General features: G+C 38.2%; 1 protein-coding gene across 1 annotated transcript in view; it reads left to right on the forward strand.

The window, feature by feature from the left end:
- Nucleotides 1-22852, forward strand: part of PREP (prolyl endopeptidase) — an 88339-nt gene that overhangs the window by 18192 nt on the left and 47295 nt on the right. Inside the window, exons 7-8 of the mRNA XM_040058376.2 lie at nucleotides 6246-6351; nucleotides 22427-22618. Of these exons, the coding sequence (XP_039914310.1) occupies nucleotides 6246-6351; nucleotides 22427-22618 (298 nt within the window). The remainder of the gene's footprint in view (nucleotides 1-6245; nucleotides 6352-22426; nucleotides 22619-22852) is intronic.

Here is a 22852-nt window from a genome sequence, read left to right on the forward strand (position 1 = left end):
TATATAACAGTCTTTCACAGTTGGTAGTGCAAGAAGTCCCTGTGGTACGAGCAGGAAAGTAAACAGAACAGAAAGGAGTGGGTGAGGGGAACCCTCCTATCCCAATTCCGCCAGCAGTAAAATAAGTACAGTTTTTCATGTTTTCTAACAAACACTGTGCACTGTCTCTGAATTGACAATTATTTTTTTTAATTCTTGATTTTATATTTAGAGCTGTCAGTTAACATCAGTGGTTCTAAACCAGGGAGGTGATCTTGCATATAAAATTTAGAGCACAGAGGAGTAGGCTGTGCCAGATGTGTGCTGGCTATAGTGTTTTCACTGCAGCAGCACAGAAGCAGTGAGCAGCATGGAGGGGAAGTGCTGAAAACATTGTCAGTTCGCTCAAGTGAGACACACTGCTGGGTAAAACAGGGCTGTGGGAATTTTTCTAAAGCCTTACACTCTCTTAGTCAAGGATGAATCTTGAACAGAAGCCTAGTATGAATATCTCCCTACAGCCATGGCAGTAGGCCCAGAGAATTTTACTCTTAAGAAAGAGACAGGTAATCGTGGCTGCACTTGGGACTATGGGAGCTGATAATCTCTTACATAGCCAGGTTCCAGATGCTTTGGTGCTTTCATTGCTCAAAAAGAAGCTGTTAGCCACAGTAAAAAATCATGTGATGGTTGTCACCGTAGAAGGCTAGTGATTTTATTCTGTGCTAGACTTAGGAAAGAGAATGCCTGTAAATATGTGTGTACATATTGGTGTGTTCCTCTTTGGAACAAGGCTGCCTGGTGTTCTGTTGGAATTCTAAGTCATAAGCATGATGATCTAGGATCAAAATCCCTGTTCTCTGGCTTTGGTAGGGCTCCTTCAACTCCAAAGTTAGCAGGGGCTTAAAAGGATATGGTCAGAATATAAGTGCTCTATATACCAGGACATTGTATCTAAAATCCAAGAATAAAAACCCAGCTGGAATAATGGATTTGAGTTAATGGCCAGGGCAAGTTTTTTAACCTGGGAAGTGCGTGGATAGAACACCATCAGAATGTTGTTTGCATGTAACCATGTCCACGTCCTGGATAACGTGTCAGGCCTGTGCCTCTGAGTGTAGGAATGAGATTCTACTGGACCTCACCCATCGTTAGGGCTTCTGAAATCTGGTTGGTTCTGAAACCAATATTCTGCAAACAGAAAACAGAACAACACCTTTACAGCCTGAGAGTAGCAGCTTCAGGGGACTTGGATTGTGCAGACAGTCCCAAGAGGTTGCTTTGTGGGAGGGAGTTCGTGCCGCAATCTTCAGCGTCTCAAAAGACTGTGAGAACATAAAATGTGATAGGAGCCATTTGCAAGCTTCAGTGACTTTCTGGCACCACTGCAAAGCTCATGTCAGAACGTAGCTTTATGTTTCCTTCATTAAAAAAACAACAAACCAGTACCACACCCCACAACTCCCATAAAAAACCCACAAAACCCCACAGCCCCTTACAAAAGGGTTTCCTTTTCTAGGAAAGAAATTAGCTTTGATTTTTCTAATAAAAACTGAGGTAATAAAAGTGGAATTTGAAAGGCTGGGAGACTATTGCGGGGGTTCTTTGTCATCATGCAGGCAGATCTTTGCAGCACAGACATGTGCACATCTGTGATAGTAGAACACTTGAAGCTGTTCAGACAGTGTAATTGCTCTTTATTTGCCAAATGTTTCAGCAAATTTTACAGTAATTTTTTTATTCTGTAGAACACACATGCTTTGTGGATTTTTGCGCTTAATATTTTCCTTTGTTCCTCTGATAGAAAGCTTAAAAAACCTCATAAATAACAAAAGAGGTAATTTCTGCAGCAAGTGAAAGGTTTCTTGCATGTAAATTCTTCTCAGTGGAGTCATATCCAGGGTTAGTGGTGTTACACAAAAGTCTTTGTGCAGCCTGTATCTAAAGTTAAGGAAGTAACTGCTGTCATGAATCTGTTTTATTGTGGTGACTAGGTGAAATCTATTCACTTGCTCTGGGTGGTTTTAAAATTGTAGCAGTGTTAAAATCCAGCTCATTGATGCCATGAGTTTTTAGTTCCTGGTTATTAATGCCAATGCGTTGCATGGTTGCATCTTTATTGCCACACATCTTTCTTTTTGTGGATGATCTGATCTTTCATGGCTGGATACATTACAGTTAGTGATTTGACCTTTTAGCTCTGTTGGAAGCTTTGATTCTGTCTGTGATTTTTGTGAACTTTGTGGTTTTTTTTTTTTTTTTTTTTTTTTTTTTTGGTACATGATTCATTTGCTGTGCTTCATTGGAAATGCATTAGATAGCAATGACAATTGCTCAATTTCATATGCAAAGGGCACCAGTGCATGGAGAGCGTAGTTTGTGAGGTAACTGCAGATGCAGATCAGGTTGTACATTACCATAGTGTTAATGTCTGCAGTTAAGAAGAGAGTTTATCTATTTCTCAACACCGACATAAGATCTAATAATTGGATTTTATTTATTTTATTTTTAGTACCTTGTTTTGCAGAAACAAATTACGCAGTGATTATGTTTTTTCCACCATGATAACAAAAACAGGCAAAGGTAGTAAAACTTCTAATTTATATCTATATAGGAATGATGTGTATATATAGTTGCCTTAATAGAATATGACATACTCTAAAGGCCCCTATTTGTGAACTAAATATAGAGAGGTCTTTCTTGTCCTTAATCTGGCAGTGGTGACTGTCCAGGTAGTGTTCACAGAACTTGTATTAATATTCACTGGTGGTATGCACATGACTTGAAAGTAGAGCACTCTAATATCTTTCATACTGACATTTTAGTTGAGTGATACATAAAGCCAGGAAGTCTAGAAACCCAACAGCTTTTTTTGTGTTCATTCTTTTTTGTTGTTGTTTGTTCAATTATGTATGAATTTTTGGTCTGAAATCTGCTGCCACTGCTGCTAGACAAAATATTTCCCTTTGTTTTTGCTGTGGATCCTCGTAACCCTTTGCAGTTCCTTATATGGCTTGTATAATGGATTTGTAACAAAAGACAAGATTTGAGTGGTTAGAAAATTCTTTTTACTAGTTAGACTTCAAATAATTTTTCTTACTTTGGTGTTCACTGATATATTGAAGTTACAGGTAAACCATTTCTTCTTTTAATGTTTGTCTTAGCAGTGGTTATTGTTCATCAAAATGGAGAGAACAGTATGGAGTTAACATTGAAACGAAATTGCTAGGCAGAAAAACAATCCACAGAAAACACTCCACTATAAATCAAAGCTCTACTATAAAGGATGATTTAAAGGTTTTGATGCTTGAAAGACTAGATAAAAATAGTACTTGGGAGTACAGCTGTCTTAGTGATAGTGTAGTGTATGTTTGTATGGTGTAATGATGGTCACAACAAATACTTAAGAAATAAAATATCTAACAAACTCAAAATTACCAACTGACTGAAGGACAGTAATAGTGAAACTAAAAGCTACATACCAACATCAGCTCTTTGAAATAATCCTTTCTTTACTAGTGCTGAGTTAGGGATTAGTGCTGTGTTATGCCAGTAAAATCATTGTAATGCTGAAGGTTTTTAAAAGCTCCAGTTGAAAGGCTACAGGATTTCATCTGTCCTATTTTGACAGATACTAAATGTTGTTTTAAGAGGTGCAATTGCTTTATATATAGCCTGCTTACCTTTTACCAGTGGGTGTTGTTTGAAATGATAGTAATTTTTTTATTGAGAGAAATGTGCACTGCTTGTCATTCCAGATCTCTCTCAGAAATTCTTGAGATATGTTCCCTTTTTCATCTTAAATGTGGGAGACCAGGTCTGACATTGCATCTGTCCCCCTTACACTGAACCATGAATGCATGGTTCTGAGATCTGAGTGAGGTACCAGTATGAAATTTCAGTTCATAAATTTGTGAGCCAAGAGCAGGGATTGCAGCTCAGCTCATGAAGATGATGTAGCAGTATAAGAATAATTCAAATGATAGTTGGTAAATCCTATTTCCTTTTGCCATCCTGAAACCCATACTCCTGTCTGTTTACAGCATAGGGTCAGTGGCATTTGGGCTGTGATCACACATTCATCAGTGCTGCTGTCTGAGCTGCCTTGAGCAATCTCTGCCCCTGTTATTCATGTTTCCAGCTGTTTGGTGCTGTGTGTTAGCTTGGCCGTTTGTGCAACTGAACAGTGAACTGATTGAGGTACTAATCTGGCAGAGGAGCTGCTTCTATTATTCCTTTTTTATTGTGCATTTTTAAAGTTTTTTCTTTCTTCTTTCTCCTTCACCTCCCAGATTCTTTGTTTTGTTTGTTTGGGTGTTTTTTCCCTCTGGATTCTTTCTTCTTTTCTGTTTCTTGGAGGTTTAAATTTTTTGTTTGTTTGTTTAACTTGCCATTTTTGCAGTTAGATCAGTTCCCTGAACTGGTTTACTTCACAAATGGTGGGTGCTTGTACTGGCATGGCATGGGGAATGAACTTGCATGGACACAAGCAACTACAGCAGTAGGAAGAGCTAGAGGTGGAGACTGCATAAGGTGATGCTGCTGCCAACATTGCTCATCAAACAGTAATTTTGCAATATGGATGTCTAAATCTGCAGTATAATACTGAACTTTTTAGCATGCTGCAGTCAACCATCTTGTCCTGTTTCTGTCACATTCCTTTGGGTTGTAGAACTCACTGGTAAAAGAATAGCTTCAGTGATAGAGACACACATAATTGGTATCCCACCAGCAAGATGCTTTGGGAGTTCTTACTTCAAATTAAACATAAACTGCTATCAACGTTTAACTAGTCCAGCTGGGAATATGGAAGGAAAAATTAGATGTACTCAGATTCACTGTCATCAGAGATTCTAAATTGCCCTTGCAACATCAGAAATTTGCACATCTCTGTTCTATCCTGTCTGAAGTTACCAGTCTTCTCTTAACTGTTTTATTCACAGAAAAAGAATAAATTTATGTGGGTTCTGACCGTGACTAAAAGACTTTTGTGTGTCATAGTCTTGAGTTTAATTGAAATCTGTATTTTTATATACAACTTAAAATTATTTGTTATGTTTTTTCAGTTGGTGAGAAAGTGAAGGGAACTTGGTGCTTTTACAAGTATGGGCAGATGTTTAAGCAGCATATTGCAATCATTTTCTTAATTAAAATTTACACCTGCAATTATTGCTTACCTAAAACCACTGAAGATGGATCTTTCAAGAAAGATCACCTAATCTTGGTTTCTGTTTCTGGATATACTTGTTTCTAGGAAGGAGAATGGGAAATATCTCAATTTTGCAGGTTGCCCTGTTAAAGATGTCTTTGCTCTTTCATATAATGGAGTAGTTTTAGGCTACAGTAGGAATCTTAAGTGTTCTTTTCTATTTGTCTTGTGAGCTTTCAGCTGTACGGACTTTTTTTGTGGTATAATTAACTCTTAACAAAATACCTGTAAAAATACAAATTGGAAACACTCATTTGGGGATTGTTTTTATTTCAAGGAGTGTTTCGTTGTTGGGGTTTTTTTGTTAGCTTTCGTACACTGAGATTTGTTTCTGTTCTAGGTGCCTTTCTTGTGTCTTTAAAATTGTGGATCTGTGGGAGTAGCTGCATAATTAGAACCTAGTTCTTCTGAAATTTATTTGGTGCAACTCATTCTGCAGATACTTTGCATAACAAATGTTACAAATAGAAACTGAAATATATCTAAGAAGTAATTACAATGTAAGAATTATTTTGAAGCTGTGTATAGTGCCAAGTGGAAAATTTCCAGTAACCAAATTCATATTTTGTGACTGAGGGTTTAAATTTCCATTAGATATGGTCATATAAGAATGTGGACAGTAAACAGCCTTCTCTATCAGCTCTGTTAATAAAACATCAAAATGGGTAGTTTTAGAATATGCTTAAAAGAGCGTAGTCAGGAGAGGGAGATTTGAGTTTATGACTTCTTGTTACTTTTTGCCTTTCTTTGTTGGACTTGCACTTTCAAAAGCTTTGTCAAGAAATGTAGTATGTTTGCAAAGCCTAAGTAGCAAGAAGGATTAATTGATGACTTTCTGTACTAGCAGACACCATTTCAGAAATTCTGTTATGTGTATATGTGCATGTGCAAAAGCAAACCAAGAAGCTTCATCAAATAATTTATAATGTGGGTGTAGCTTGTAATGTTCATTTAACAGCAGCACTAGATTTTTCTGCATGTGTGAACTCACTTTTCAAATTGGACTTCTTTTTTCCATAGGGTGAATTGTCTTTGATTTTTCTGTAACTTCTTACAGGTGTCGGATGATGGTCGATACGTCTTGCTGTCTATCAGAGAAGGCTGTGACCCAGTGAACAGACTGTGGTACTGTGATCTACAGAAGGAGTCTCAGGGTATATCAGGTATGTGTTGCTTTGTAAGTTTGCTTCCTTTTAAGACAATATAATATTTGAAATACTTTACATTTGAATGAAAAAATATATATATTTAAATACATATATATATATATTCAAATACATGTATTGCTTAACCAACTTAATGCAGAAATTAGATAAAATAAGCACTGCTAGCATTCCATTTTCTATTATGTGTCAGTAGATTAAAAACTCCATTCTTCATTCTGTAATTTGTTTAAAAGGTCACAAGGAAAATATGGTATAGTATAAGCAACCGTACCAGTGTATGTTTCATTTCATTCTACACCACTAATACTTTTCCATGTCTAAACTTTTTTTCATATTTTAAAAATTTCACATATCTCCCTTCAAGTGCTGATAACACTTTTTTACAAAAAACAGCTGGCTTGTAGATAACTTTTTTCCTACGCATGGTACTAGGAAATAAAAATCCTCCAGTGTTACTTAGTAGTACCATTGTTGTTACAGTAGAAGTATCAACTCATTTCAAATGTGCTTTCATTGAGCACATTTGCTTCCTTGCCTTCTAGTTGGGGTAGCCTTTGGCTTTTGTGTTTTAGGCTTTGTAGCTGCAATGGTATCAGCTGAAAGTATGACACTTAGTACCATATGGCTGTTGTTAATGGTTGGCATAGTTAGCTAGTTTACTGATTGGTAGTCTTATATTTGCAGAGTATTGAGTTATTGAAAGGTATTCCTCAATGTGGGTTTTGCATAGAACACAACTTAGCTTTTTTGATTTTTGCCGCTTCTCTCTTCAGAAGCTTCAGGAACAGCATAAATACTGCAGTAGCTCTTTGTTGGTTATTGGATCTCAAGAAACTTGTTCTCTTGTTCATTAACAAAATATTTCAGGCTAGGGAGGGGACACTACTACTGACTTGTCCATAACCAAACTTCAGACAAGGCTGCCAGCAACTTCCACATGCACAGCCAGTTCTTTGTTATTTGTGCATACTGAGTCAGGCAGGACGCCTTTCTTTCTTTGGCTTCATGATCACCTTGGGAAGTTTTCATCAAGGCACTGTAGAATTCTAGATTGCTTGAGCCCTAGATTACATTGTCCTTCTACACAGAAGACATCACAGTGGCAAGAATTTCCACTGTAAGGAGTATGACCTGTGAACATGAGTCTTCTTCCAGTTGTCTGAAGAAGGCATTATCTACTTCTGCCTAATTAGGAAGTCCATAGCATGTGCTACTACATACAGTAGACTGCTACTATATGCTCTATAGCACATAGTAGTATATATTACTACAGTAGTACCCATGGTGGTCTGCCTTTTAAGCTACGAGCTATTGACCATTTCCTGAACAGTCCCAAAGCAGAACTCCACAAATTCCAGCTGTTCTTTCACTTAAAAGACAACTCACCTCCTCACCTTGCCAGCCTGTCCTCACTAAACAACCTTTATCTATCCACGGTAGCCCGGCAGTCCTGTGAGCTATCCCACCATGTCTCCATTATCCCAATGAAGTCATAGTCCAGAAACGGCACACAGGCTTCTAACTCCTCCTGTTTGTTCCCATGCTGTGTGCATTAGTGTAGAGGCAGTTCAGACAGGCACCCAAGTGTGCTGATTCCTCAGTACAGGTTTGAGAGCTTTCTCCATGAGGCTGTTCTGCAGAGGCTTCCTTCTTTACCTGCCTATGCTTAGAGAAATTCCACTTCAGCTCTTTTGTTGATTGCTGTGTCTCTTTCATTCTTATCACCCAGGCCCTTGGCTTGCCTACCCCATCCACATCTTCCTTACTTATTGAAGAATCTCTTTCTCTTTTTTTTTTTTTTTTTCCCCCTGGTTTAAAGGAGACTGGGTTGTCTAACCTGCAAGGATTCTTTTGCCTTGCTTAATCCAGTAGACAACAGTGCAGCAATAATAGAGAATAGGGTAACCTAGAATTGCTGCTGAATCACTGGTTTTTCACTTGGATGCGTATGGATGAATGTCTCCTGTTCCTTATTTGCAGCCTGCTTTCTATGGAAATAAGAGATGCTTAATCCCACTTTGCTTTTTAAAGCATTGGCTCCCAAATGCAATCGGTAGTAATGGAAAAGCAGGAGTCTCAGTGGTCCAACCCTCACAAGAATGTGTGGGAGGTCAATTGGCCAGGCAGAGATGAGAACATAAGCTTGTGGCATAAATTTAATCTTGTTATGCCTTGAAGACTCACTCAAATGAGCACCCTTATGGATACCTGAGATGTGGAGAAGGCTTCAGAAGAAATTTTTATCATCTTAGACTTAAGCCACTTTCAGTCAAAGTTCTCTCCCCTGTGGATTATCAGAGATATGAAAGTCAATGAAAATTTGTCTTCCAACTTTGATATTCATAACAGCTATCTCCTGTGTAAATTCTTAGATGACACTCAGTTTATGCTGAATCTTAATATAAATGGAGTTAGAATGTCAAATGACTTTATACAAACCCATACACCACTAGGTTCCACTGTTTCCAGTGTTCAGAGACTTGTGTCTCTTTGTTGCATACGAGACTCTGTGTGTTGTAGTTACTTAAGAGGACTTTTAAGATGCACCCTTCCTGTGCATCTGTTTACTTGGATCATTCTGGTGTTCAGCAGGGTTTTGTCATCACTGGGAGGTTGTGGTGACCTGAGATGAAGTTTCAGAACCCATCTGTGGATTAGAAGGAACAGTTACAAGCACAGTTACATTTCTAGAGAGCTCCTTAAACAACCTGTTTTCCATTCTTATTTTTCCCAGAAGGGCCAACTGTAAGTCATAGATCAATTCATAGTGTGTTAAACAAGTGTGTTCTCAGAGTTGGAATAAAGTCTAACAGCTATAACTGGGAAAATGCATGATTTAAAGGATCTGTAGGGTGGGCAAGTGGAGTAATTCTGTTTGGTTTTGAATTTGTGAACGCATTGCCTTGAATGGGCTATTGGCTGAGTTGGGTATGTGATAACAAGGCTGAGTTGCTCTCAGCCACATGTTCATCCAGTAGCTGTTACATCACTGACTGCTTTGATATCCAAAGTGGATGAGATGATTAATGAATTTTCTTACCTTATGATGTAATGAAAGACTCTACTCACTGCAAAATTCTGTGTTGGAGGTAAAGTGAGAATCCCCTCCAGACTGTAGGTGTGGTAAGATGATGGACTGAATGTACCTATTTAGACCTTTGGCTGATGCTCCCACTCTCCTGTGCTCCCTCAGGATGATTCAGTCCATGTGAAATACAAGTGTCACTGCACAGATTTGGACCCTGTGTTGATTGCAAAAAGTGCCCATGGCTTGTAGCTCATATGCTTTTAAGATTAAAGGGAGAAAAAGCAAAGAGAATTACCACAAAACTGAAAGCAACTTGAAAAAATTAAAGCAGGAAATCTGAAAAAAGTACAAAGTTGAGGGAGAGAGAAAATGACCTGATTAAGACATAGATGTTTGTGAAGAAGTTGTCAGAAAAAAAAGAGAACTAGTTGCAGGACTATTTGAGTGAATATTAGTTATTTCAGAAATTGTACTGACTGACAAAGAGGAAATGAGGGAAATTGAAAAATGAAAGAAAATGGGTGATATTATAGGTAGCCTAGGATCTAGCAGATAACACATCTGATATAGATGCTGTTTTAAAGACAGAGTGATTTGACAGTGCAACTCCAATTTAGTAACCATAAAGAAGAGGTGAAATAACATTGGAGAGGTCTGATTATTTCACTTAAAATGCTTTTACATCCTGGAGATGCTTGCTGAAGATAGAGGTGCAAATAAGTCTGAATTTGCAACTGAAAGCTGAAAATGACTATTGAATTGTTAGTTACTTATGTTTTTAACACCTTATTAAGGTGATATTGACTAAACTACTTCCTCGATTATTGTAATTGGTTGACCAAGGAAAGCATCGGTTAAGAGACAGGACTGTGGCTTTGTAATGAAGAGGAAGAAAGTAATGGAGCTAGTAATCAAGGGAAAGGACCTAATATATGGAATGTACCTCAGCGCTGAAGGGACACAACTGATATTACAGTCTTGTGATAATTTTATACTTAGGTTGTTCTGTCCCCCTCCCTTTCCCCCCCCCCCCCCCCTTCTTTCTGCAGTAGACCTCTTACATACATCCATGTTCCTTATATCACTTCCAGTGTTTGGACCTGTCCTTTAAAATCCCAGAGGCTGGTTATAGAAGTGTCCTTAATACTGTTTAATTTCTTTGAGATACATCAGAATTTGAGTCCTGTTTGAGCAGCAGATCAAGATAAATGCACATGTGTATTTATGGACTAAAGCAACACTCTGGCTGCAGAAGCTCATGTGCTCAGTGTACTGACTGTGTCATTCTGCAGCAGCATCCTGGCTGTAGCAGCAAGGATGAGTAGGCAGACTCGACTTACCTTGTCTGGATGTAGCAAATCAAAGGTTAAAACTTCCCTAAACTATGAAGGGATCATGATAATAAACTCTTTCTGTCATAGGCATTTTATAGGCTAGTAACCTGCTACTAGCTCTATTTGTACTCAATAGCAGTATTGTGGTTTCTAGGTTGAGGCGCTTGGATTCAGTGAAAGCCATTTGTGTTTCCATGAAATGATTCGTAGTTTGGATCCTTTTGATAGTATGTTGTACAACTTATATAGAAATAGTGATTGTTTTTATATTTTTTCTCATTTCACTGAGGATTTAAGAAAAAGATTTTGAAAACTTCATGCAATCTGGTAATATTGCACTGGATATATGGAGGTTGGTATGTGGCAGATTTTGTATGCGCAAATAAAAATTTAAGTTTTCTCTTTCATGTATAGAATTTATTGTAAAGTTTTCCATTATTTTCATTTTTGTGGACTGGTTTAATTTAGCTGAACTAGTTTACTTCATCACATGGCTGGACATATGAAATTATATACTCATGAAATATTTGAAGTCTGGTGTCAACAAATTTCTCATATTTCTGAATTTATTTGTATTGTAAATTCATAGTTTAGAAAGAGTAAATGCACCATTCTTAAGGGTTGTTAGAATTAAGGCTGGCTAGCTCATTTGTGGGCTTTGTTTCTAACTTACTCTAGGTTAGAAATGCGGCACAGTTTAAAAAAAATATGTTTACCTATATGTTAGGAGACCTTGCTCAGAATGAAGTTCATTTTTGTCTGTCTGAGACACAAAAAAAGGCCTTTTCCCTCAAAGAGCACAGTAGCTGGTTGAATTTTCTTAATTTTGCAGGGTAGAGTGGGGCAGCAGGTAAAAAGGGGGGATATCCATCTTGGGAAAAGAAAGAAGAAACAGGAGTGCAAAATTAAACAGTATGTTTCATGTGTGGAAATAGAAAATGCTTAATAAATATCTGCCTGATAGGACGTGGAAGATGGCTGTGAATTCAGGGATGAGTCAGCTACTGTGGGAATCATTAAGCAACACAATATAGCCCATAACAAGCTTACAGGAGCTCACATACTTCTTTCCCCAGTAGGTGAAAGGAATGTGTAATCTTACATTTTTACTCTTACTTACGTATGGCATGTTTTACAGCAAGAAAATACTTCCTTTTTAAATTTCAAATTAAATTCAACAGTTTGTGGCTGTTTTGAAAAGATTAATCCAACCAAATAAGCTCATTCAGTTGAAAAAACAAAGCTGTAAACCCCTTTTTTTCCTTCTTAAATTGTGAATTTCTTCCATATTTATGCTCAATTATATGCCTGTCCCATTTTTGCTGTCTGTCTAGACAATACAAATAAAAAAGTAGATTTGCACCGTTTCAATCCGAGACACTGAAAGGGGAGATCCAGATTGTTCCACAAGAATCACCAAGAAATGGAACAGAATGATTTTGCTAACAATCTAAAGTAAATTGCTTTAGTGAAGAGGAAACCTCTGGTTTAACTTTCTCACAAGTTATCTTTTTATGAAATATAAATATTTGCCACTTAATTATTGCTTTAGTAATCTTGAGTTAATGCATTTCATTAGCTTCCTGTACAGCATGAATTGTTGCTTCTTTTTGAATCTACTGCCTTTAAATAATAAGTGAGGTGATAATGGTGTCATCAAAGACTCTCTGGAAGAGATAACATTTTATTAGTTCTGTTGTACTGAAGGAAGTTGTGTCCTGTGCATTCTTTGATTGCTCATGTATTTCTCAGGCTGTGATTCAGTGGATGTTAACTTGCCCTGTGCTGAGTGGGAAATCATCTTAGTGTCTGAATGGAGATGACATCTAATAAATGAGAGTAGACTATTTCTAAATGTTCAAGAAACATAAAAGGATTTAACTTGTCTATTTCTACATCTGAAAATTTAGGTGTGTCAACAGAACTTCCCCCTTTACTATCATGACTATATGTCATGATATTTTTGTCAACAGCTGTAGATTAATCGCATTTGCAGTGCAGTCTCCTGTGATATTCCTTGTCAGATTGTTTTCCTCAGAAGATAATCTACACAGCAGTGTTTTTGTTTCTTTCCATGAACAGAACAGGGAGTATCTGAGCATCTTCTCTGCTTCCCAGATTAGCTAAAATGTTCTTCATGCTTTCCTTCCCCCCTTGACAGGATTTCTGCTGTATACAGACTGAGTAATTTTCCTCTTCAAATGTTCAGGTTGTTTGCTAGATTTTTAAGCAGGCCCTTGTGAGTTACTTTTGCCAAGAATGATGCTTTTCAGAACAGAAAATCACTGTGGTAGGTAACCTATAACAAATATGTAATAGCTTCATTTTAATGGGGATTTTAAATTAGTCTAAAAAGATAAGAGATTTGGGGAGATATTGTTTCCCTTCCTCCCCTACTACCATAGGCCTCTTGTGAATCCCACCAGATTAACCCAGTTTGTGGCGTAGTTTTTGTGACAAAACAGTTTGTATTAGAAATGGCCAGGTTTACCAACTAGAATTTTATGTTTACAACTAATTTAACCAAAAAGACTTTTAAAAATATGTTATCTCATATCAGTGTTTTACAAACACTCCATTTCTCAAGACCTGTGGTCATAATTCACAGTATTGTGGCAAGACAGTGCTGGCAGAAGACCCCCACTGGGGAGAAGACAACTGGCTGCTTTTTAAGCTTTTGGGGTATCTCCCTTGCTGTACTGTTTCAAGTAACTGTGGTTATGGGAGCTCTTTCTTCCCTTTGTGCTTGCCTCTGTAGCTCCTTGTGGGGTAAGGGACAAAATTAGGAGATTCCTGTCCAGATTTGACTACTCTATCAACCAACTGATAAGACTTAGTTTTACTTTGTGAATCAGTAGCAGGAGTACAGTGCCTGTTGGGTCAGGGAGGACAGCACTGTGGATTTGTGGCCAGAAGGTTATTCTCTCATTCATTACTCCAGATTTCCCTACTTAACTTGCTGAGCTGCTTAGTAGGCTTTTCAACTCTTGGCTCCTGTAACAAACATTTAAAAGTGATCTAATGCTAAGTATTTATTTAAAAAACACTTATTTACCCAGTAGCTGAGCACTGTAAGACACAATTTTTGGTATTTCATCAGACCTGTCTTCCAGAAGACAGAGAACACTCAGGTTTGCTTGTTTGTTGAACCAATCAAACAAGAAAACTTCTCTCCTTAATCACTTTGCTTTAGTGTTCTTGGTTTACCTGAAAATGCCTCATAGTAGCCAAACAGCTGGATCCACAGTAATCAAGCAATTATTTATTAGCAAACCTTGTTGTACACCTTACCAAAGAACCCCAAAACCCAAAAAAAACCCACAAAAAAACCCCAAACTGACCAAAAAAACCAAAAACACCACCAAAACACCAACCAAAAAAACCCCCGAAACAACAATCAAACCACAAAAATGAAGGTTTTTTTATGTAGCATGTCTCTTCATGTTTCTGTGTCTGGTAATAATTTTGTTTTTCCCTTTTCTTGAAAAATGAGATTGTTTCTTTTTGATTAGACTGTCAGCTTTGACTGTTTGCTCTTTTGAGTATGTGATTTGCTGCTACGAAGAAGGAATTTAGCACCTTTAGGAATTTAGTTGGTCTGCAAGAAGGAAAAAATGAAAGCTATTTAATCACCCTTGACTATGAACTTAGACCAACATGACATGGCCTATTGGTCTTGTTGAAGTTGTCCTTAATATTGACCTTTTTCTTTATTTTGTATTGTGGTAGCAGCTAGGAAGCCTAATGAAAAAATCAGGATCCTCTTGTGAACATTACAGAACTGTTTTATGAATTACTCACTCAGAGCTCTGGGCAGAGCCCCAGTTTGCTCTTCCTGGGGGACCCGAAACATGAGAGCAGAGGGGAAAAAAGAAGGGATATAAACCGGCTTGGGGAGCAGGAGGCATGGCTTTTCTTACAACCTTGGGGTGTGTAGAAACATAGCCTTTAATGAAAAGCTGCAGTGATTTCTGGAATGCAAAAAGCTGAGAGGGTTGGCTAGTTGGAAAGCACACCTGAGTGGCTGGATTGGAAGGGAAGCTAAACACAGGTTTGCTTTTTAAGTAGAAGGTACAGGGGCTTTCTGGAGAGAACAGTGATAGAGGCTCTTAAGCTTGGGTACGGGGGTGCTTGGAGGTTGGTGGTTTGTGTCTGGTGGGAACAGTGTGAAGTGGTGGGAGGAAACTTGTAGGGGAATAGGAGCTAGTGAAAAATGCTTTAGAACCACTGGCTTGAAAAGATGTGATAAATGAGCAAACACATAAGTTCACAGCTTGCTGGTTGCTTAGTCACTGTCAGCTGGAACTGCTTTGTACTAGACTGACAGGGAAAGGTTGCAAGAAAGAATTTAAGAGCAAGGCTATCAGTCAGAAGTTTATTTTGTTTCTTTGTTTAGAATGTTGTTCTTTTTTTCCCCCCGCACTAAAAAAGCATGTGTGTGACTTGAGGGCAGGTGGAAAAAGGTAATGTCTGTCCACTTAAGTGTTGAAAATAGGATTGTTTGGCCTTTTGTGTTTGTGTTAGTCTTGCAATTTATCAGGCTCTCTTAATAAATAAATAAATAAGCAATGACCAGTCCTATGTATGGTAACATCAGAGGGATGAGTCACTTTGTGCTCTGTAGCCTGAAATAGTGGATCAAAACCTTTGTAATAAAAATTAATAAGAGACAGTGAGGTGACAGTAGACATCGGCTATAAAGTGGAATGTGGTGAGAGGGAGAATACTCTTCCATGTTTTGAAAAACTTTTCTGTAATTGAAATAACTTTTAAAAAAAGTTTCAAAAATGAATATCAAAACAAGGCTATTGTGTCCTAACAAATGGGGAGAAAACAATTAGTTGTCTTGAAAAATATGTGGAAGAATCAACAATAGAGTGTTTAAGAAAAATATTTTATATCCATTAAATACCAGTTTCAAAGAGTTTTGCTTTCACTGTATTTCTATTTTTTCTCATTTATTGTACATAAATATAAGTATAAATTAATAATTTCTATGTATTTATTTTGGAGGCAAATTTTTAGCAATAAAAATAAATAAAATTAGTGATTAAAAAGCCCTATGAAGCATCATCTATTTGAATTTCTTTAAGGCCTTTGACTATCTACAATATCTGTTTCTCTAAATTGTAGAGATAAGAATCTGATGGGCGGATTCTTGGGTGGATGAGGTGTTGGTGGATGATCAGAGGGGTCGTGGTCAACAGCTCAGTGTCCCAATAGACATGGGTGACAAGTGTCTCTGGTCTGAGGGGACCCTATGTACTCAGAGGTCCTGTACTGGGAGCGGTCCTGTATGGACAGTGGGATCGAGTGCACCTTCAGCAAGTCTGCAGACACCACCAAGCTGAGTGGTGCTTCACACCTGAGGGACAGGATACCGTATCGATGGACCTGGATAAGCTCAAGGAATGGAGCCATGGGAACCTCATGAAGTTCCATAGGATCAAGTGCAAGGTGCTGCTCCTGTGTTGGGGTAACCCCATTTATCAATGCAAGCTGCAGGATGAAAGGATTGAGAGCACTCTGCTGGGTCTGAGAAGGACTTGGTATTGATGTATGAGAGGCTGGACATGAGCCAGCCATGTGCGCTCACAGCCCAGACAGCCAATTGTATCCTAGGCAGCATCCAAAGCAGCACGGCCAGCAGGATGAGGGAGGGGATTCTGTGCCTCTGCCATGTTCTCATGAGACCCCATATGGAACACTGCATCCAGCTCTGGGAGCCCCAGCATAGAGAGGACATTGACCTGTTGGAGTGGGCCCAGAGGAGGACCATGATGAATAGCAGAAGCTTTCCTCATGGAGCACCTCTCCTATGAGGAAAGGCTGCAAAAGCTGTGGTTGTTCAGCCTGGAGAAGAGAAGGCTTCAGGGACACCTTGCTCCTGCTTCGCAACTTCAAGGGAGTCTGTACGAATGGTGGGGACAAACTTTTTAGCAGGGCTTGTTGCCAGACAAAAACCAGTAATGGTTTAAAATAAAAAAGGGTAGGTTTAGGTTTAGATTAGATAGAAGAAAGAAGATTTTTACAGTAAATGTGTTAAAACATTTGAACAGATTGCTCAGAAAGGTGATAGATGCCCCGTTGCTAAAAACACATTTAAATTCAGGTGGGATGGGGCTTTGAGCAACTGAATCTGGTTGAAGATGTCTCTGCTCATTGCAAGGGGATTTGCATAGATAGGACCTTTAAAGGTGCTTTTCACATGCAAACTATTCTGTGAAATTAAATAGCTTGCTGTTAATGGGAGCAAGGACATCTTCATGCTGCTACTGTCTGACTGGACATTTATGAGTCACAAAATCATAGAATGTTGAGGGGTTGGAATGGACCTGAAAGATCACCCAATCCCAACCCTACCTGCTGTGGGCAGGGACATCTTCCATTAGACCAGGTTACTCAAAGCCTTATTCAAGCTGGCTTTGAACACCACCAGGGTAAATAGCATTAATAATGAAGTTATTTTTCAGATGAGGTATTTGTGCTTTTATCTGTTTATATTAGAGAAAATGCAGTGGGAGGGAGAGGGATTACCTTTGATGCCTGCTTTTCAGTTGCTAAGTTCTGCGTCTGAGGGCATGAGCTATAACTCTCTCAAAATGAATCATATATATTCCCTTCTCCTGTCTTTTGAATGATTATTCCAGTGGAAGTAGAATTGGAGCCTTGAAACTGATTGAGGAATGTCTGTTCATAAAAGTGCTTGACTTCTTTCTTCTGGATTAATTTTTGAATATATCTTGACACATCTGAACTTTTTAACTCAAAGGAATGAATACTGCTTCCTTCCATTTATTTATATTTTAGATGGCAAATACATTAACTTTCCATGATCACTGAGTAGCTGTCATCCATCATCTGCAAAATGAGTGGTACTCTCTCAATACAAATACAAAAGTTGCATTCCTTTCAGGAACATCTTAATATCTCCTTTACAGTATTTCCTTCCTCAGATGTTTATAAGTGAAGTCAGGTCCCAAGACATAGAGAGATCTTGCTTTTAAAGAGAGTTCAAATTGTTTGAAAATCTCTCTTGCCTTTGGAGACCAGAGTGAGACAAATAGTTATGGCTTTGAAGAAAAAAGAGGGAAAGAACCCTGAGATCTTTTTCCTAGCTGCCTTGCTCAGAACAGCAGCTTGAGAACAAGTATTGCATGATTCAAAAAGAAATTAGATTCTGATGTGGAAGTAGATGACTGAGTGGAAGGACTGTGCCATTCAGTTCCCAGAATATGTTATGAATGTGCCACAGGGGCCCTGAAAGTCTCTTCCAATGCGATGTATGCTATGTACCATGAGATTATCTGTCTTCTATCGAATGTAAAATCTAGTGTGGATTAGTACTGTGAAACACTGTAAGAGGTTGCCTAGAGAGGTTGTGGATGCCCCATCCAAGGAGATACTCAAATCCAGGTAGGACAGGGCTTTGAGCACCTGGTCTAGTGGAACATGACTCTATCCATGGCAGGGTGGTTGGAACTAGATGGCTTTTGAGATCCCTTCCAACCCGAATTATTCTGTGATTCTATGAAAATCCAGGAGTTAAAAAATCACGATCTTTCCTTGGGTAGAAATATTTGCCTAATGTGTGTGCCGTAATAAAATGTGGCATTATTCTTTGGGTTAGAAAACCTGTCCTATTGTTATAAGCCAAGCCTCCTGGTTAATTTCCCGAGCTTTCTCAGCGCTGCCCCATTTCTAGAAAAGCTGTCTTGCAAAAAATGACAAGACAGAATGGAATTTATGGAGATGAACATTTATATCTTCACCTGATAATTTTGACTGTGAGAGCACATGAAAAAAGCCAAATGCAAGTGTTTGCCTTTTGAAGACTTTTTTTTGCGGTGTCAAGATAACCCTACTGTTAAACCCTGTCTCTCCAGTAGGCACAGGCAAGAGGTTATTTGACACTAATTGATTGTTTTGCCTTTCCATGAAACATGAAATATGGAAGTATCAAGGACATTTTGTGAAGTGATTAACAGTGACTCTCAGCCACTCTATCCTTTCTGTCTAAAGAGGGTTGATAACAAGAGCTTGTGATAATTCATGCTTTTATCAATTTGTTCAAATTAGCTTTTCATTCTCCTGTAGTCATCATTCAGTTACAGACCTGATTCATCACCCAGAGCTCTCAAGCAGACCATGAATGCTTTACTATGTTCAGAGGCCAGTACAAGATTGAGGGCTTATTCTGTGATGCTTACTGAAAAAATTTCTCTTTTGATCTTCTATGGATCCATAAACTTCATTTAAAAAATCTGTCTGTACACTGAATGTTGCTTTTGTCTTTTGCAGAGGTCTGTCTCTGTAGGATTATGATTTTCTGTTGTGTGGCATGGCGTTATTGTCTACTGAATTGTACCTGCAGTTCCTGTTTGTAATGGTTTTAGTTTAAACTGGGCAGAAACACTAATTATGTTCCGGTTTTATGTTTGCTGATTTTGATTTCATTTCTTGGCCAATGCACCATTTATGTTCTGGTTTTAATGTTTACTAGAATTAATTTTTTTTTCTACTGTAAGCTACGATTAGGAGAGAAGCAAAGCAGGCTCAAACGTAAGGAGTATAAAGACAGATTTATTAACACACACTAAAAAAAAAGAAGACTAAATAATTCTAGTAAACATTAAAACCACAACACTATTGTAATGCAGTTATGTGATGATGAATAGCTGATTGGTATAAAACATACAGGCAAAACTATCTGTATCATTTCAGCAATGTATTTTAATAGAAGGACTGGCAGGGGAAAGGGTTAGAGTATAGCAGCAGTATACAGGAAACTGTCACGATTTTCCTGTATATAATAAATCTGTTTCATTGTATGGTTATGTGAATTAAACTGATGTCTTCAGCATTGCAGGTGTTAAGAGTAGCTTTAATCTATACAAATGCCACTTCTCTGATTTCTTCTCAAGAACACATTCTCAAAGGGCTGCTGGTTAAACCTGTAAATGTCTTATCAAGTTCTTCAACTCTTTTCTCTCCTTTTTATGAAGAATAGTCTGAATGTCTATCCTTCACCTTGTTTTTCAAGTACTTTTTGAAGTTATAACTTACAGACATACTGTTCTTTTTGTTACTAAGAGGCAAGGCCAGAGTGCTTGACATGGGGGCAGTGCCATGCTAGTGAGCTGTATGGGCCTGTCTCTTCCTTGTGTTGCCACTGGCATGACCTGGGGAGAAATGATGTCCATCCCCATCACTTTTCAGCCATATTAGTGCCCAGTGAACTGCCTGGGTTCATCATCAGGTTGTTATTTCTAGCCCAAAGGAGAGGGCTAAGCAGGAGGACCTGAAGCAATGCTAGAATACCCCTGTCAGTCACAGCCACAACTAGGTCACCTCTAACCAGCCATAAAGAAGCATCCTCTTATGGCTGATATCTGTGTTACTGCAAAGAATTTCTTCCTCTCACTGGAGAACTGCAGCACATTCACTGTACAGCAATGATGTAAGGACTGCTTGTAGTTGCCTTGTTACCGCCTCTGATCCGGGATTAGATGTTGGTGTATTTAACTGCTTCAGTAAGACTGGTTTAGAGGTAATTCATCTGCAATATTTCCTTCTAAGGACTGCATAAAAGCCACTTTAATAAGATGAATGCTCTTGTTTTTGTATAATAACAACTAAGTGTCCCCCTGCAGAACATCAACCCTCTCACTTTTTTACTAGCTGCTCATTTAAGAGTGGATTAATGAGTTGCAAGGAAGCAATGTAAATCCCTAATGTCACATTATTGTCCTTTTTCTTCATGGAATCCCAGTTCTGTTGCACTCAAGGAGACTACAACTATTGTGCACATTTACCATTAAAAAAGTGGGGTTTTTCAACAGTCTTGCTATTTCTTTTTATTAAGTCTTGTACTTCAGTATGATGATTTCATTCTGTCTCATACCAGTATTGTTATGTTGTTACTCTACAGTTAAAGTTTTTATTTACTAAAATGCTTATGCACGTGACTTGGGATCTTGAAATGGTTTCACTGGTGTTTGTCAGGGTTCACTGTAAAATGGATTTGCATTGCTTTTACTGGGCATCAAAGCAAGTTTTCTCTGTGGAACTCACAACAACTGGAGTGACTTAGCAGGATTTTTCTTCAACATGAAATCTCTTGAGAAAGGCAAAACTTTGGATCTCAGTAAAAAACAAAAATTAAGGGCAGTGTATTCACTCAGGATGATAAGTTGTCTGGATTGTCTGGAAAGTTTGTATTCCAGCAGTACTCATGAAGAGACAGGGAAGTTTTCTTTAAACCAAAATGGCAATTAAGAGATACAAGCTTAATGAATGTACCAGGCCTTACTATACTCTGTTATTGCATCTAATGGGTTTAAAATGACCTTAGTCATCTCACTGCTTCCTCAATTATTCTATTCTTAAGTTTACAGTAATTGCAGCTCAGCTATGAACTACTTGCATTATACTGCTCAGCTTTTAGTATTATAAAATAAGCTAAAATGCTTTTTTATTGATACAAACATTGCATTATAGTTTCACAAACAGATTTATGAACAGGTTTTTTTGTTCATAGTTAAAAGCGAAGACCCAACCTGTAGCTTTAGGAAAGGGGCAGACAGTGCACTAAATGTTATTTTAAGATACAAGAGCTTTAGTTTCAGATATCAATAAGGATCCTAATTTTTCAGCATAGCTAATGTATGATGCTTGCAGTAGTAAGTTTGGATGATAGGCTGGGTTGTAAATATAGCACATATCTTATCTAGCTTTGCTACTTTTTCTTTCTACTAGCCTCTTTACCTATTGCAAAACAGGAAAGGGTGAATAAAAAGCAGTGAAGTCTTAAAATCCCATCTTCAGGTTGAATCAATACCACCAACTCTGTACCACAGTCTACTGAGGTAATTTTTGAGAGAAGTCCACTTCTTTTACTGAGTGTGATGTTCTAGGAGTTGGATGGGCAAAATGCAGTTTCATTCTTCAGACACTCAGATGTTTTTGCTAACTGTGGTTGTCCTTTGGTGGTGACAAATTTCTGCAGAACAGCATTTGAGGAATGTTGTTTCTGAGTCTAAAGGGAAATTCCTCGTGTTGAAGTTTATTGTACTCATTCCAATGGCATCATTTCTATTCTGCGGGAAGTTCTGGGCTTTCAAGGAGAATAGAAAACTTTCCATTCAGAGTAAATTTTTTTGCAGGAACTAAAATCCTCAAACGTTTCTTTATAATTAAATAATAGTTTTAGAAAAGCAGTTAAAAACAAAATTGCACTTGAAAAGCTTAGTGCAGTCTCTCAACTCAGTTGCAGCCCTTCATTCTAAGTTTGTAGAAGGGGGCACTTGTAAACTCCCCCGACAAGAACCTGATGTGCTTGGCAGCGTTGGGTTCACAGCAGCCACCGTGCGAGAAGCATTTCTGTGGCAAACATCTGAGCTCTCCAGAAGCCCCTTAGGAAAGCTGGTGTAACACGAGCCATAATTCTGGCTGTATTTTGCTAGAAATCCCTCCAAACCAATCATGTTAACGTGTCTGTGAACTGACATTTTTCCACTGCAGCCTATTGATCTGGAGCATTCTTTGGAAGTCCTTAATACCTGGTACACATTCAGGCCTTTCCATAGCTGTAGTGCTTCTGGTAACTGCCATTGTTCAAGAAAGCCTACAGCAATTGTCAGGAAGGCCTTGACCTCAGGTGTTGAAAGGTTTTGTTCAAGGAGTTGACATTCTGTGTTTGATCTTACAGGAATTCTTCAATGGGTGAAGCTGATAGATAATTTTGAGGCTGAGTATGAGTACGTCACCAATGAAGGAACAGTGTTCACTTTCAAGACAAACCGCCATTCTCCGAATTATCGGTTAATCAACATCGACTTCAGTGATCCAGAGGAATCCAAATGGAAAGCTCTTGTCCCTGAACATGACAAAGATGTTCTAGGTAAGAGTTCGTGTCAAGTTAAAGACATTAGGTTCTGCTTTTTCCAAATTAATTCAGTAATTAGTCTGTTGCATGGTATTTTACAAACCTTCTTGCTTTTTTCCTGTGTTTAAACTTTGTTTAGGATTTGCTATTAAAAGACTTGCTGAGATACAAGAGATCCAGAATCTCTGTTTCTCTCTCTCCAGCGTCCTGTGTGGCCCTAGTAAAGCTGCTTCATCTGTCCTTGTTTTA

The sequence above is a fragment of the Hirundo rustica genome, chromosome 3 (genome assembly GCF_015227805.2).
Source record: "Hirundo rustica isolate bHirRus1 chromosome 3, bHirRus1.pri.v3, whole genome shotgun sequence".
NCBI lineage: Eukaryota > Metazoa > Chordata > Aves > Passeriformes > Hirundinidae > Hirundo > Hirundo rustica.